At 48.9% G+C, this 13996-nt stretch overlaps 1 protein-coding gene and 1 long non-coding RNA gene across 2 annotated transcripts in view; one reads left to right on the plus strand and one right to left on the minus strand.

The window, feature by feature from the left end:
- LOC115783206 (uncharacterized) overlaps positions 1 to 13996 on the plus strand; it is a 19269-nt gene continuing 5273 nt past the window's right edge. Inside the window, exons 1-18 of the mRNA XM_030733925.1 lie at positions 1 to 196; positions 1304 to 1431; positions 2367 to 2512; positions 2649 to 2802; positions 3127 to 4496; positions 4677 to 4823; positions 4971 to 5069; positions 6292 to 6541; positions 6636 to 6698; positions 6785 to 6879; positions 7161 to 7289; positions 7776 to 7883; positions 8226 to 8367; positions 10520 to 10999; positions 11316 to 11360; positions 11440 to 11519; positions 13458 to 13570; positions 13658 to 13841. Of these exons, the coding sequence (XP_030589785.1) occupies positions 183 to 196; positions 1304 to 1431; positions 2367 to 2512; positions 2649 to 2802; positions 3127 to 4496; positions 4677 to 4823; positions 4971 to 5069; positions 6292 to 6541; positions 6636 to 6698; positions 6785 to 6879; positions 7161 to 7289; positions 7776 to 7883; positions 8226 to 8367; positions 10520 to 10999; positions 11316 to 11360; positions 11440 to 11519; positions 13458 to 13570; positions 13658 to 13841 (3747 nt within the window). The 5' untranslated portion in view covers positions 1 to 182. The remainder of the gene's footprint in view (positions 197 to 1303; positions 1432 to 2366; positions 2513 to 2648; positions 2803 to 3126; positions 4497 to 4676; positions 4824 to 4970; positions 5070 to 6291; positions 6542 to 6635; positions 6699 to 6784; positions 6880 to 7160; positions 7290 to 7775; positions 7884 to 8225; positions 8368 to 10519; positions 11000 to 11315; positions 11361 to 11439; positions 11520 to 13457; positions 13571 to 13657; positions 13842 to 13996) is intronic.
- LOC115783209 (uncharacterized) overlaps positions 10164 to 13996 on the minus strand; it is a 13581-nt gene continuing 9748 nt past the window's right edge. Inside the window, exons 2-4 of the long non-coding RNA XR_004020191.1 lie at positions 12447 to 12577; positions 10471 to 10657; positions 10164 to 10296 (exon numbers count right to left, since the gene is read on the minus strand). This is a non-coding gene — a long non-coding RNA (uncharacterized LOC115783209). The remainder of the gene's footprint in view (positions 10297 to 10470; positions 10658 to 12446; positions 12578 to 13996) is intronic.

A 13996-nucleotide genomic window follows, 5' to 3' on the forward strand; every position in this document is an offset into this window, starting at 1 on the left:
AGGGGTCAGAGGGCGGGTTTGGGCCTGCAACCCTCGAGGGGCCCAGAGGAGACGCTGAGTACGCGGAGTTTCAGCAGTTAGACGGACCCGCCGAAGCTTCATCTGAAACTCAGACTTCTTCCTGGAAAACCGGAGGACTGCGCTGCGTTGAAGCGTCACTGAAATATCAGTGTGACACCTTGATGAAGTCAGCCAGGTGAGTGTCCGGGCTCTAAACTAAGGCCGCCGGCCTCCGTGACCTGAGGAAACTCAGACCGCTCAGTGGACCGGGTTAACCTGTCCCCGGTCGTACTGTGCGGTGGGGGACAGGCTTTCCCGGCGGGGCGGGGGGATCGCCGCGCGGCTGTTAATATAAAACAAATGTGTCTTTTTTTTTTGACTCAGAGCAAGTCTGCGCTCTTTGTGTGTGTGTGTGTGTGTGTGCTGTGAGGGTACACACACACACTCGCTCGTTTCTTCAAACCTCCAGCTGATCTGAGATCAGAGGGTTTTCCTCCTGAGACGGCTGCACGTGTTAGTTTCCGGAAACAACCCATCAATTGTTTTTCTGTTGCGTTCAATGTACCTCGGAAATCGGAAGGGAGAACTGGGATTGACTTCCGTGTCCCAGTAGCAACGCGGGGAAAGCAAAAAAGACGTTGGAAATGTGAAATGGAAAGCGCAGCCAGCAGTTACTCACAATTGGTCTGAACTAAAGTGAAAAAGTAAAAAAAGACATAAATTTAAATTTTAAACTACTAAGAAAATATCACATTGACTTTTTTGCTTATTTGCGACAGGCCGTGGACCCCTGAACACACTGAAATTGGATGGCTGGTTAATTTCACTTCTAAATCTCCACCTAAGAGATGCAGAAAATACTTGTTTGTTGACTAAAGAATGGACGTGAGCTTAATTAAAGCACGTTATACAGTCTCTTAACTGCAGAATGATTTTTATATATTAAATGTGAGATAAACGACGCTTCGACGCGACAATGAATGCATCGCTTTTGCGGAAAAGTCGCCTCTGAACAAAGTGCAGGCAAAGGACCGCAGAGAGTGAACGAACCTTATTTTCGTCTCTTAGAACGTTTCCGGTGCCGGTGCCGGTGCTCGTGCTCGTGCCACTGCTGGTGTCGGTTTTAATGAACCGGCGAAACGCTTAATAACCAATGCGTTATGGTCCGAGTCTGTAGGAGGAAGCGGAGGCTTTAAAGTGGACGTGAAACTTCCGGAGTAAGCAGATTACTTACTTTACACACACACACACACACACTCACGCTGTGTGACATTAAAAACATGCTATTGTGATGTGTGTGCAGGTGCCTTGCAGAGATGGCTGTGCATGTGACTCTGAGCAGGACGTGTTCGTATAACCGCTATGAGCTGCTGGCTTGGCTCAATGAAACCTTACAGACAAGCTTCACCAGGGTGGAGCAGGTATGCACAGGTAGGTGCTCCTGCCGTGCCAGCGGCCTCCACAGCATCTCGTACCTCAGTGACTGGTTGGATGTCCTTTAGTGTCCTGCGTCCTGACGGATCTGAGGTTCTCAGGCTAAACATGGATGGATGATTTTCTCCCATCTCGATTGTTGTAACCGGTTTCTCACATGGAGCTCTCAGTCCTCTTGAGCCTTTAGGGGGCGCCACAGCAGATTATCTACCTCCATCTCTCCCTATCCCAGCATCCTCCTCTGTCACACCGACCCTCTGCATGACCTCCTGCACTGCATCCATGAACCTCCTCTGAGGTCTTGCTCTTCTCCTCCTGCCTGCATCTCCATCAGTATATCCACCCTCCCTCCTCTGCACATGTCCAACCATCCGTTTCCACCTGCCTCCCTCTCATGTATTCTGTCTTTCTTCTACTGACTATCAGTCCTCTTCTCTCCGGAGCATACCTCCACCTCTCCTCCACCTGCTCAGCTGTCAACCATCTCCTCTGCAGACAAGAAGGGGCTCAGAGCCCCTCCCTGATGTAATCCCACCCATCTGTTTGTGTGTTTGTATCACATACACTTACTTCACTGTGTGTTTTACATATCGGGATATGTGTGCTACTTTTATAAGAAGGGCTCTATAGATGCTCCACAGGCTCCTCTTGTTAATGTTTTTCTTTTATTTATTCATTCTTTTCTATTATTGTCCACACAACACGACAATGCCACGACACACACACACACACACACACACAGATAGACGAGATTTACAGAAGGCAGGTCATTGGGGGGGGGGGGGGCTACCTGTACCTGCTCCGACCTCATTAATAGAAACTCTGGCCGTGGTTAAAATCAACAAGTGTAACGATGAAGCAGCTGTGTTAATAATGCAAATGAATCTCTGTGTGATGTGTAATAAGGTTTGGATGTACCTGCGTGTATCCAGGTGCGGCTTACTGCCAGCTGATGGACTTGCTGTTTCCCGGTTCTTTGGACCTCTCCGGGGTCCAGTTCCAGTGCGATACCATCATGCACTCCCTGCATAACTTCACCCTGCTGCAAGCTGCTTTCAAAAGGGCCGGCGTGATCAGGGTGAGTGTTGCTGCAGCTTCAGGTCCAGCTAATAAACCAGGTCGACATGTTCTCAGTGCACGCGTGGGTTAGCAATAACAGGAAGACTCTGCTGGATGTGTTGGTTCTCATAAAGATCTTTTGTTGCTCCGTCCAGCACATCCCCATCGAGGCGCTGATGAAGAGGAACCCTACGGTGGCTCTGACCTTCCTCCAGTGGTTCAAGCTCCTCTTTGATGAGAAAAATGACAGCAGGGAGTACAACGCCTCGGAAGCCAGAGGAGGACAGAACCTGGTTCCCGCTGACTCAGGTGTGTCTCAGTGTGAGTTCACACAGGTATCACACAGATTCAGTTTGACACGTGTTTGGCCAAAAAACCAGCAACAACCAGAACAAAGTGAGAATCTGGTTGTTCAGATGTTGCCTGACTCACTGACAGTGGAGAAAATATCTCACTTTTATGGCAGTATTTGCATTGCAGGCATTTTCATTCTTTAATGAGTGGAAGCCATCACTGAGCTCATACTTTTCTATATATTTGTTAAAGTGAGATGTGAGGGTGAATCTGTTACCTGAAGCCACCGGTCTGATTCCCATCATGCCTTTAAACGCGCTCTTTCTCTCGGCGTTGCAGATGCGTTCCTCCTCCCTCAGCAGAAACTCCTCTTCAATGCGACGGACGAGGAAATCTCAGAGGAACCAAAGAGGGAAAAACCAAAGGACGTGATCTCGCTGATCTCCGATGATGAGGACGATCTTGTGGACCCGACGATGGAGTTGGTAACAGACAAAGACGAGTGTGTCCGGCCCGAGCGAGTAAAGGGGGCGGGGCAAACACATACATCGGTGGACAAGAGTGCTACTCTTTTGGACTTCATTAAAAGCTACTGCTGTGATGATGTGGACATGACGCCGACAGACGACATCATCAAGGCACTCCACGGCACACCGTACTGCCTGTACCTGTACGTTGGGGTGGAGTTGCGTGAGGAGCGGAGAACGAGCATCATCCTGATTGGCTACTTTGACAGGAGCTTGGGTGTGAGCGTGGTGAGGCCGCTGCGCACGCTGCAGCTGAGCGTGGACTCTGAGATCGAAGCCCTGGAGTCAGACGCAGGCCTCCTGACGGAGGTACTCATGGAAGCTGGCCTTCCTCTCTCCAACCTGGCTGTGTTTTACTGTGATGCTCCGCCCCCAGAGGCGAGCCAGGGGTTTGCAGCCCAGCTCCGGCCTTTCAGCCCCGGGTTGTTATCTCTGTGCGGCCTTTCTGGGATGGCGGAAAGAGCGTGCCAGGAAGGACTCCTGGCTTCCTTCAGTCACGTGGTTGACCTGATTAAAGACGTTCACCATCACTACTCCACCTACTCCTCCATTAACAACAGCCTGAAGGAGCTGTTTGCGAACATGGAGCATTACAACCCATCCCATCCTGTCTCCTCACAGTGTTCATTCTTCATCCACACGGTGCAGAAGATGGTTGGCTGCTGGAGGGATTTGGTGGACTATTTTACGTCTCTAAGGCAGGCCGAGGACGCTGACTGGATCAGTACCCGGCTGATGGATACTAAAGTCAAGCTGCACTTCCTGTTCCTGGCCCACACGTTGGAGCCGCTCAGAGCACTCCAAGAGCTGCAGCAGTATGGATCAGCAGCTGTCAGCGTGGAGCTGCAGCAGACGTCGGTGCTGCTCCACTTCTACGCCGTGAGCGTCCTGCGGCCGGCTGCCGTCGACGACTTTCTCAGGAGGCGAAATGTGAAGCTGCTCCACAGCGAGGCGACGCTGCTGCCCACAGCGGAGGTGAAGGTGGGCGCTCGAGTCAAAGACTTCCTGTGTGCCACCCCGGCTGTGGATCTGGGGGACGAGGAGAGGAGCTGCTTCCTGAGGGACGCGCAGGAGTTTTATAAGGCGACGCTGCAGAGTTTGGCCAAGAGCATTCCCGAGCAGCTCGGAGACGTGGCACTGAGGAACATCGCTACCGTGCTGAAAGATCCGCAAAATATCAGTGTAAGATTTTTTTTTTTGTTCATATGCTGCTGGAGGTAGAGCGGGTCTATTAAACAGAAGGTTAGCGGTTCGATCCCCGGCTGGATCGAAGCGCTCAGAGCAGAAAAGCACATTTTTCCTGGCTCGTAGTTCTGAGGTCACGTCGTTCACGTCATTGTTGATGTAACATTCCCTCCTCAGGATGAATTATGCAGTACCGTGCTGTCAGAGTTGGCGGTTCAGCTGCGTCTGTGCAGCGCCGGCTCTCCAGAAGCTCGTCGGCTTCAGTGCGACTACCTCAGTTTGATCCAGACAAGAAGGAACAGAGAGGCTGCTTTCTGGCCAAAGGTGAGAGGATTACGTGCCTGCCTGGGTCAAACACGAGCTTCTTAAACCACATAATTACTGTCGAGAAATCCCCTGCGTCACACTGAGGGGCTTCTTCATTAGCTGCTGCTGAAACGAGTGTTGAGCAGGTGTTGTCTGTGTCTGCAGATGCTGGATGGAGTCAGACCGGACACGACGCTGCACAGGCTCATTCTGACCCTCCTGGCTCTGCCGAGCTCGCTGCTCAGGACTCAGGTGTTTGCTAAGGTGAGCGTGAAACCCTGAAGCTCTTTAAGAGTTTGCTGATGACACGATTCAGATTGGAAGGTTAAAGGTGAGTTATGATGGGAGATGAACTGATTCACACTGACCTGGAAAAAGGCCGTTCATATTAGCAGCTCCCACTTCCACTAAAACTTAAAGAGCTGCTTTTAGGTTTTTTGGCTTGAAGTTCTTAATTTTTTTGGTTCTGTGTTTTTAGCTCATCATTTGTACATTTGGTGTACTTTAGTGTATTTCTGCTGTCTGTACTCACATGTGCTAGTAGTCTATGCAGCTTCTGCTGATTGTACCACTCTGTACCCCCCCCCCCGTACAGCTGCTATGAAGGGGACTGAGGCAGTTTCTGTATCAGCTGTAAACATGTTTGCTTCTGCTGGAAAGCTTTAAGGTGGAATGATGCGGTTCTGTTGGCTTCATCAGGGGGTAGTCTCCAGCTCGCAGTGGAACGGTTCACAGCCGAGTGTGAAGAATCGGCACCTCTGAGTCTGAGGCCATGGTCCTCAGCCGGAAAAGGGTGGAGTGCCCTCTCCGGCTCAGGGACGAGTTGCTGCCCCAGGTGGAGGAGTTCAAGCATCTCAGGGTCTTGTTCACGAGTGACAGGAGAAGGGAGCGGGAGATCGACGGATGGATCGGGGCTGCGTCTGCAGTGATGTGGACGCTGCACCGGTCTGTCGTGGTGAAGAGGGAGCTGAGCGTGAAAGCGAAGCTGTCGATTTACCGGTCGATCTACGCTCTCACCCTCACCTACGGTCACGAGCTTTGGGTAGTGACCAAAAGAATAAAATTGCAATTACAAGCAACAGAAATGATCTTCCTCCGAAGGGTGTCTGGCCTCTCCCTTAAAGACAGGGTGAGGAGCGCCGCCATTTGGGAGGGGCTCAGAGTAGGCATCTGACTGTGATGCCTCCTGGGCGAGGTGTTCCGGGCATGTCCTACTGGGAGGAGGCCTCGGGGCAGACCAGGACATGCTGGAGAGATTATCTCTCTCGACTGGCCTGGGAACGCCTTAGGGTTCCCACAGATGAGATGGAGCTGGAGGTCTGGGCTTCTGTGCTTAGGCTGCTACCCCTACAGCCCAGATACGCAGGAGAAAATGGAGTCTATGGGGACTGATTCACTGTGGCACCTCTGCTGGACAGCGGAGGAACTGCAGCCTTTTGTACGTTTGTGTTGATGTGAGTTTTTGTGTATTTGCTTTCGTCCCAAGGTGTCGAGCAGCTTCAGGACTCTTCCTGAGAGGAAGGAAGCCTCCAAAGATTTACCTGAACCGGGCACGTGGGCGAGAACAACCAGCCTCCGCAGGAGGAAGATGCCTCTGCGTAACCAGGTAACCTATAACAATGTGGCAAGACGGCGCTCAGAGGACGGTGACCCAGCTGGGGTCAAACCCAACCTGCATGTTCCCGCGAGAGAATACTGCAGCGCGGAGGAGTCGGACAACACGGAAAACTCCTCTGGTGAGATGTCAGCTTCATGTTTCTGTAGCATCATCACAATAATACCGAGTTTACTGCTCTGATATAAATCTAACGTGCGTCCTCCTTTTACCAGATGTGGTGGATGTTACAGAAGAGCCCAGAACGCGGTGGGCCAGCAGACGGAGACGGACACAAAGTAAGAAGTGTGTCAGTGCGGTGTCACAAAGTCGTTTCATATACAAACGTGAGGATGAAGCAGCAGCTTCCTGTGTGTGTTTGCAGGTCACAGAAACCTTCAGGCTGAGTCTGTTTACATCGTGAGCAGCGACGAAGAGGATCGCAGCTTGGATTCAGCGTCCGAGCAGGAAAACTGCACCGTAAGCTCATTTCGCATCAGCTGTCAGGAAGAAGCGCAGAACACAAAATGTGAAATTTCACACGCGTCAGCCGTTAGCTGTTAGCCGTTAGCTTTCCGACTGCAGTGAATCACAGCCGTGTGCGGAGCGTCGCTGAAACTCTTTCCTGTTTCTGCTGCAGGCCAAACATCAACACTGCAGAGTCACACACACACACACACACACACACACACACAGCACCTTTAATTCATGACCAGCTGATTGTTGCTTTAACATGACATTTGTGTTGCTTTGGTGCAAAGGGGGAGCTGGTCTGGGGCTGCGTGAGCGGCTTCTCCCTGTGGCCGGCCATCGTCATGCCGAGCAGAGGAGAAACTCAGCTTCCAGGGAAGAGGATGGTGCAGTGGTACGGACAAAAGATGTCCTCTCAGGTGAGTCACATGACAGCTCGATATTCATGTATATGTACAGTATCGGTCTAAAGTTTGGACACACCTTCTCGTTCAGTGTTTTTCTTTTTTTTTTTCCTACATTAATTAAAGTCATCCAGACTATGAAGGAACTGATTTGGACTCATCAGACCAAATAATTCAGACTAAATAATTCCATATGTGTTTCTTCATAGTTTGGATGACTTTAGTATTGATCTACAATACAGACACTTTAAATAATGAAAAATCACTGAGTTAGAAGCTGAGTCCAAACCTTTGTCCTGTTCATGCGCATGTGGACAGTTTGAGTCCAGCAGAACGAGTCGGACGTGCTGAACGAAGCCGGAGTCGTTTCTAACTCTGCGACTTCTCTCTGAAAACGGACCTCTGAGCTCAGTCGGTGTCTTTGAAACATTTCTTCTTCTTTTCTTCTCAGATAAGTGGCAGATAATCAATGGTGCATATTTTTCTTCTCTCTGATTCCAGGTCAGTTTGCAGGATCTCAAACCGTTCGCTGCCTTCAGCGAGAACTTTTGTGCCGACTCCTTCGACATCCTTAACACCTACCAGGAGGCCGTCTTCCTGTCCCTGCAGGTCCGTTTGTTCCTCTCAGTTCTCTGAACTACCTGAAGGGGAAAAAAGACTCGAGGCGGTGCGAAAGTTTAAGTTTCCTGACGTGCTCCCAGTTCTCACTAAAGATAAAAAAGTCGGGTCAAAGTGTCCCTCCAAACTGGGATTTCATAATAGTTTTGAAGTATAATCTTCCCAGCTTATTACATTATTTCATCATTTTGCTCCACAGATTTTTAATACTTTCCAGATGGACTAAATTAATCAGGTGGTTTTGATTGAACTGCTCGGACAGCCTGAGTGTCGACCAGGACGGTCTCTGTAATGATGTGAAGGTGTGTTTGTCCTCTCCTTCCTGCTCACCAGGAGGCGGCTCGGCGCTGTAAGAAGCAGTTTGCTGCACATCCTCAGGACCGAGATGAGCTGCTCAGGCAGATGTTGGACTGGGCTTTTGGAGGCTTTCAGCCCTCGGGGCCTGAAGGATTTAAACCCCAAACTCCAAAGAACGGTAAGAACACAGCCCGAGAGTCTGGACCGCTATCATCCTATTAGGAATTATAGCTCCAACTGCCTGCTGACCCCGCTATCCTCTGATAATGAAACCAACTAGCAACCTAAAGGTTAAGTGTGATCAGCAGCTACACCTGCTAACTCCTCTCAGGGCCCTGGGGGTACTGACTCCACACAGTCCTTCAGCTCCTTTGAGACTTTAATCCAACACAGTGAAAATGAGGAGAGAGAAAAGTTATAAAAATTATAATATTGGTTCTAAAGGATTGGCAGATTATTGTAGATCACCCCCATGATGATGATGATGATGATGATGATGATGAGGCTCGTCATGAACAGAAAGTGTTTCGTGTCATCACCGTGACCCCCAATCAGTCGTCTCCTTAAACTGACCGTGAGAGCCATCTTCTGTTCATGACGCATCACCGTCACATGATCCAACACAGATACCTGTGCAGATCAGCCACACACACCACGGGTACGTGTTTGAGCCCACCTACGGGGGGGCGGAGCAGCCGCTCAGGTGGCAGTTCAAGGTCCGAGCAAGAAGACGCATTATTGGCCAAGTGGGTGCACAGGATTTCCTCTGCTTCATGACCTTTTACCTTCTGCATTACTCCAAGTTCTTCATTTCATCGTGCCGTGAGCATCAGGCCGCGATCAGAAACCCGGAGCAGTCAGAGTCACCTCGCTACAGCAGTGATGGACGCCCCAGCTGTCAGATCCACTTTCCCTTTCTGTTTCTCTTGGCGATTTCACTTCTCATGTCGGGCATGGAGCTGACCTGCTGGGCCTGGGGGGTTAATGTCCCACACTCCAGCTTTTTTGGCCTCAGGTCCAAGTTTGGACGCACTTTTTCAACCAGCCTCCAGCGAGTGTTTTTGCAGCCTCCGGGTTTGTTGGCTGTAAATGTCGTGTTATGTTTGTGTGGAAATGTGCCACCGTGCTGCTGCTCCCATCAACGTGGGAGGTTAGCACCGCTGCCTCACAGTTAGAATACCATCCGGAAGCCCCGGGTTCGATTCCAGCTTGGCCCAGGCCCCTCCCCTCTCTCTGTGTGGAGTTTGCATGTTCTCCCCTGTGTCTGTGTGGGTTTCCTCCCACAGTCCAAAGACATGCAGTTACTGGGGTTAGGTTAATTGGAAACTCTCAACTGCCCATAGGTGTGAATGGTTGTCTGTCTCTCTGTGTTGGCCCTGCGACCTGTACAGGTGTACCCTGCCTCTTGCCCTATGACAGCTGGGATAGGCTCCAGCCCCCCCGCGACCCTGAACAGGATAAGTGGAAGTGGATGGATGGATGATTATGATTGTGCTTGATTAACTGTCACATATAGATAGACTTCGCTATAGCACTCAGAGGTACTGTAGCCATAAGAAGGCTGGATGTTAAGTGTGTTTCCCTGTTACTGGCATCACTTCTCTCACACTCACAGTACCAAAGGTTTGGACACACTTACCCACTCCAAACTTTTTCAAATATATGACTTGTCTTAATTGCCTTCTTGTTCTCCAGTTCTTTGACTGTGTTGCTGTATTTGGTTTGGACTCTGTCCATCTAGTTTTATGAATATGAAATTTTCCCAGGAGCAGCAGAAGTGTCCATGTCCTTGTTTAACAGTTCCACAGCAAATACTGTGACATAAGAGGAAAGAAAACGGAACAGACTGAAAAATATGACCCAAAAAGAATATAAAGATATCTACGCAGCACCGGGACAGAATGCATTTAAATTTCCTGCACTGCTACACACTCAAAGTACACAACAAAATGTATTTAAGAGCTAAAAAAGTGGCTTTTGCATGTCTCCTTTAACTTGTTTGCACCTGTCATGGCTTCAGATACTCAGCGCTATGATTGCTGCTTTATTTTGATTGACGGGGAAGATGTCAGATCCTGCAGTGCTGAACCACCAGCATCCTCCGAGGCTGGAAAACAAAGAAAATGTGGAAATAGTGCAAATTTTAAGCTTTAATTCCAGCCATAAATAACATCCTCCCCCATCCAGCTGTTATGAAGGGGGAAATTATCCACAGAGACCAAAGCGGCTTCTGTATCAGTTGGAAACATGTTTATTTCTGCTGTGTCTTCTTTACTGTCACCTGATGATGATGATGATGATGATGATGATGCTGTGTTTGTCCTCTGCAGACTGCAGGCCAAAGGTGATGAAGGAGCTCTCCCATAAAGCCTCTCCTGGCGACAGCAGGAACTTTAATGTGAAAGAAGTGGCGGTCTGCTTGAATAGATTGTCCTGCAGCTCCATCAGCAGGTTCTCAAAGCCTGAAACTGCAAACAAAGAGGCGGAGATCGGTTCCAAAGCACTGAAGGAGAGGGGACCCCGAGGAGGAGGATCAAAGACAGGGAAACAGGGGAGGACGGAGGAGCAGGAAGAAGAAGAGGAGGAGGAGGAGCAGCAGGAGGAGGAGGAGGAGGAATGGACAGGAGGATGGGGAAAGGGGAAGAGTAAGACAGGATGGAAGGGAAGGAGGGGTCACAAGAAGAAAGGCGACCTGTTCAGTGAGAACACGTCGTCTGATTTGATGCCGAGCAAGAAGGTCTACACCAAACTTTATAATAAGGTCAACAAGCCGTCCAGCTTCTACAGACAGCCTGACCAGAAACACAGAGGTACGAAACAGTCACATGACCTTAAACACAATGCACTGAACAAGCTTTACGGATGTACGCGGAGCTCGTCACTGCTGCTCGTGTCGTCTCCTGAGGCCGATCCGGGTTTTAAATCAGCTGTGCATGTAAAAATGCAGCTGGTTAGTTGTAGCTTCCTTTTCCTTTGATCCTGTCACACATGGATTATTTTTGGCAACAATTATGGAATTATACGTGGCTGCAGATGTGTTTAATGCAAGCTTTGTCACATCAGCAGAAGGTGTGAACACAGATTTCTGTGGGTTAGTCTTACTGTGATCATGTTTTTGTCTCTTAGAGAAGATCATAACCGGGATCACGGAGATGAAACTGGACATCGAAGGTGAGCGTTCAGAGTTGTTTTAGTTGCATTCAGTGACTCTTTTAATGGATAAATTCTCATGTATGTATTTTGTTGGCAGGTTACTGTCTGTGTTGTGGAACTGAAAACATTGAGATATACCACCCTCTGTTTAAAGGAGGCCTCTGCTTGAAGTGTAAGGTAAGAAAATGACTGCTATAAGAATCCAGGATAAATGTGTAAAATTACCAGCGCATCCCTCTCTGCTCACTTCACGCTCATTTTCTCATTAATGTTTTCAGCACACACAGTTTAACCCTGTAACAGCAGTTTAACCCCCCCCCCCCCCCCCCCCTCACAGCAGATGACCCCCCCTCCCTGAGCCTGGTTCTGATGGAGGTTTCTTCCTGTTAAAGGGAGTTTTTTCCTTCCCACTGTCACCAAGTGCTGCTCATAGGGGGTCGTTCTGACTGTTGGGTTTTCTCTGTATTATTGTAGGGTCTTTACCCACAATACAAAGCGCCTTGAGGCGACTGTTTGTTGTGATTTGGTGCTATATAAATGAATTTGATTGGAATTATCACTCTGGGTAATCGCCACTGAAGCATCCGTGACCTGCCCCTACTAGCCGTGAACAGCTGGTTAACACTGAGCGTATCGCCGCTGAGGCGGCCAATCACAGGAGGTTTGAATTATTGTAATTATGCGACCGTTTAGGAAAAATTCAAACCGTTTCTGAAAGCTGAGAAATTGCGCTTCACATTCAACATGGGTTATTATGGTAATTGTTGCGGGAAGTCCTGCACTTTTTAAGTACACTGTGTTGCTGTGTTTGGTGGCATAGGCTTAAAAAGTCAGTCCTGCACTTTAATCTGGATTTCTGAAGTTTCCAGCACAGGAGGTGGCAGATGTATTTCATGAACTGCTGAATCTGGAGACTCTGTACGGGTGAAGCCTTTCATTTATTTTGACCTATTTATCCGTCACACCTTAAAGGCCGCTCTGTGGAAATGTTGTCTGACACTAAACCGGTCCAAGGTTCCAAAAGCTGCTTTAGACCACAGTATCTTAACTTCGAGAACATCATTTAGGCATTAGAGATACTGCCCTGACCGGTTCAAGTCATACCTGTCTGAAGGTTTTCTGTTGCTCCTGTTCAGGAACACGTTGTTCAGCATCTGCTTTGCTCTCATGTGGTGTCCCTCAAGGATCCATCGTTGGGCCCCTTCTCTTTAGTGTTTACTTACTTCCTCTCACCTCTGTCATTAAAAAAATAAAATATAATGTTTCATTTCATTTTTATGCAAATGACTGTCAGATTTACTTACCACTGAAGCACAGTGACCCTGACGTCCTCAGACGTCTTAAGGACATCAGAGCGTGGCTGATTCTGAATTTTTTACATTTTAATGAAAACAAAGCAGAGATCATTATATTTGCTGATTTGGCTCCTCTTGCATGTGTCCAACCAGTTGGGACCAACCTTGGAAACTGACCCAGCTCTTAAAATGGACAAACAGCTAAATGCAGTGATGGCCTTGTTCAGCTGAGGCAGCTCTCCAAAGTCGAGCCCTTTATCTCTTTTTGTGATTTAGAGCTGTACATGCATCTGTCTGTTCATGTCCGTACTGACCAGGGTTCACTGTACAGTGACCCAGGAAGCTGCTGCAGACAGGAACGTAAACGAGGGCACGTTACCCTGTTCTTGCTTCGGTAACTTTCATTTTAGAATAAATTTTTTTAAATGAATTTGTTTGTTTTTAAGGTTTTGAGCGGCCTGGCTCCCACTCACCTGGCAGATCTTTTACGCCCCTCAAAGGTCGCTCAGATCAGCTGACCTGTTACAGCTGACTGAGTTACAGGATAGATTTAATGCACAAACATGAATCCTGTATAGCTTTTACAATGAGCCGGGTTATTCTGATCCAGCTCCCATGTGTTTAAAGTAAGACAACACTGAATGAACTTTAACCCTTATTCCCTCTGACGTCCAGCAGGGGGCGACTGCTCTGTCTGAATGTCTGAGCTCAGTGAACTCTGAGCAGACGTTTTTCTTTGTTTCTGCATTTTTTTGTTACAATTGCTCAACATTGTCGAAGCTGTTCCTGAGCGGCTGTGATGGTGTCTGTGTGCCTGTAGGATAACTTCACAGAAACCTTATATCGTTACGATGGCGATGGATATCAGTCCTACTGCACCATCTGCTGCTACGGGATGGACGTCCTGCTGTGTGGGAACGATGGCTGCTGCAGGTTATCCTCTTAACTTCTGTCTCTGTGTTTCAGTCTTTTGGGTGAACCAGCTGACTGTTGTTAATCCTCTCTGTTCTCCATCTTCAGGTCTTACTGCGAGGACTGTCTGAACATCCTCGTCGGGCCGGGAACGTTTGATTCGCTGAAGCTGCAGGACCCGTGGATCTGCTACCTGTGTCAGGCTCACAAACCCCACGGAGCGCTGGTTCCCAGAGAGGACTGGAGCATCCGTGTGCAGGAGTTTTTCACCAACGACAGTGGCATGGAGTTTGTGAGTGGAAAAACAGACTTGTCAAAGATCTCTGTGCCCAGGAAAGGTGGTACCCATACCTGCATGCTGGTGGTAGTGACTAACGGCTCTAACTGTACAGATCTCTGAGTTTCTAAAAGGTTTTCTCAGGTATGAGCACACAAAATGTGGCAGTT

The sequence above is a fragment of the Archocentrus centrarchus genome, chromosome 7, assembly GCF_007364275.1.
Source record: "Archocentrus centrarchus isolate MPI-CPG fArcCen1 chromosome 7, fArcCen1, whole genome shotgun sequence".
In the NCBI taxonomy this organism is placed as follows: Eukaryota; Metazoa; Chordata; class Actinopteri; order Cichliformes; family Cichlidae; genus Archocentrus; species Archocentrus centrarchus.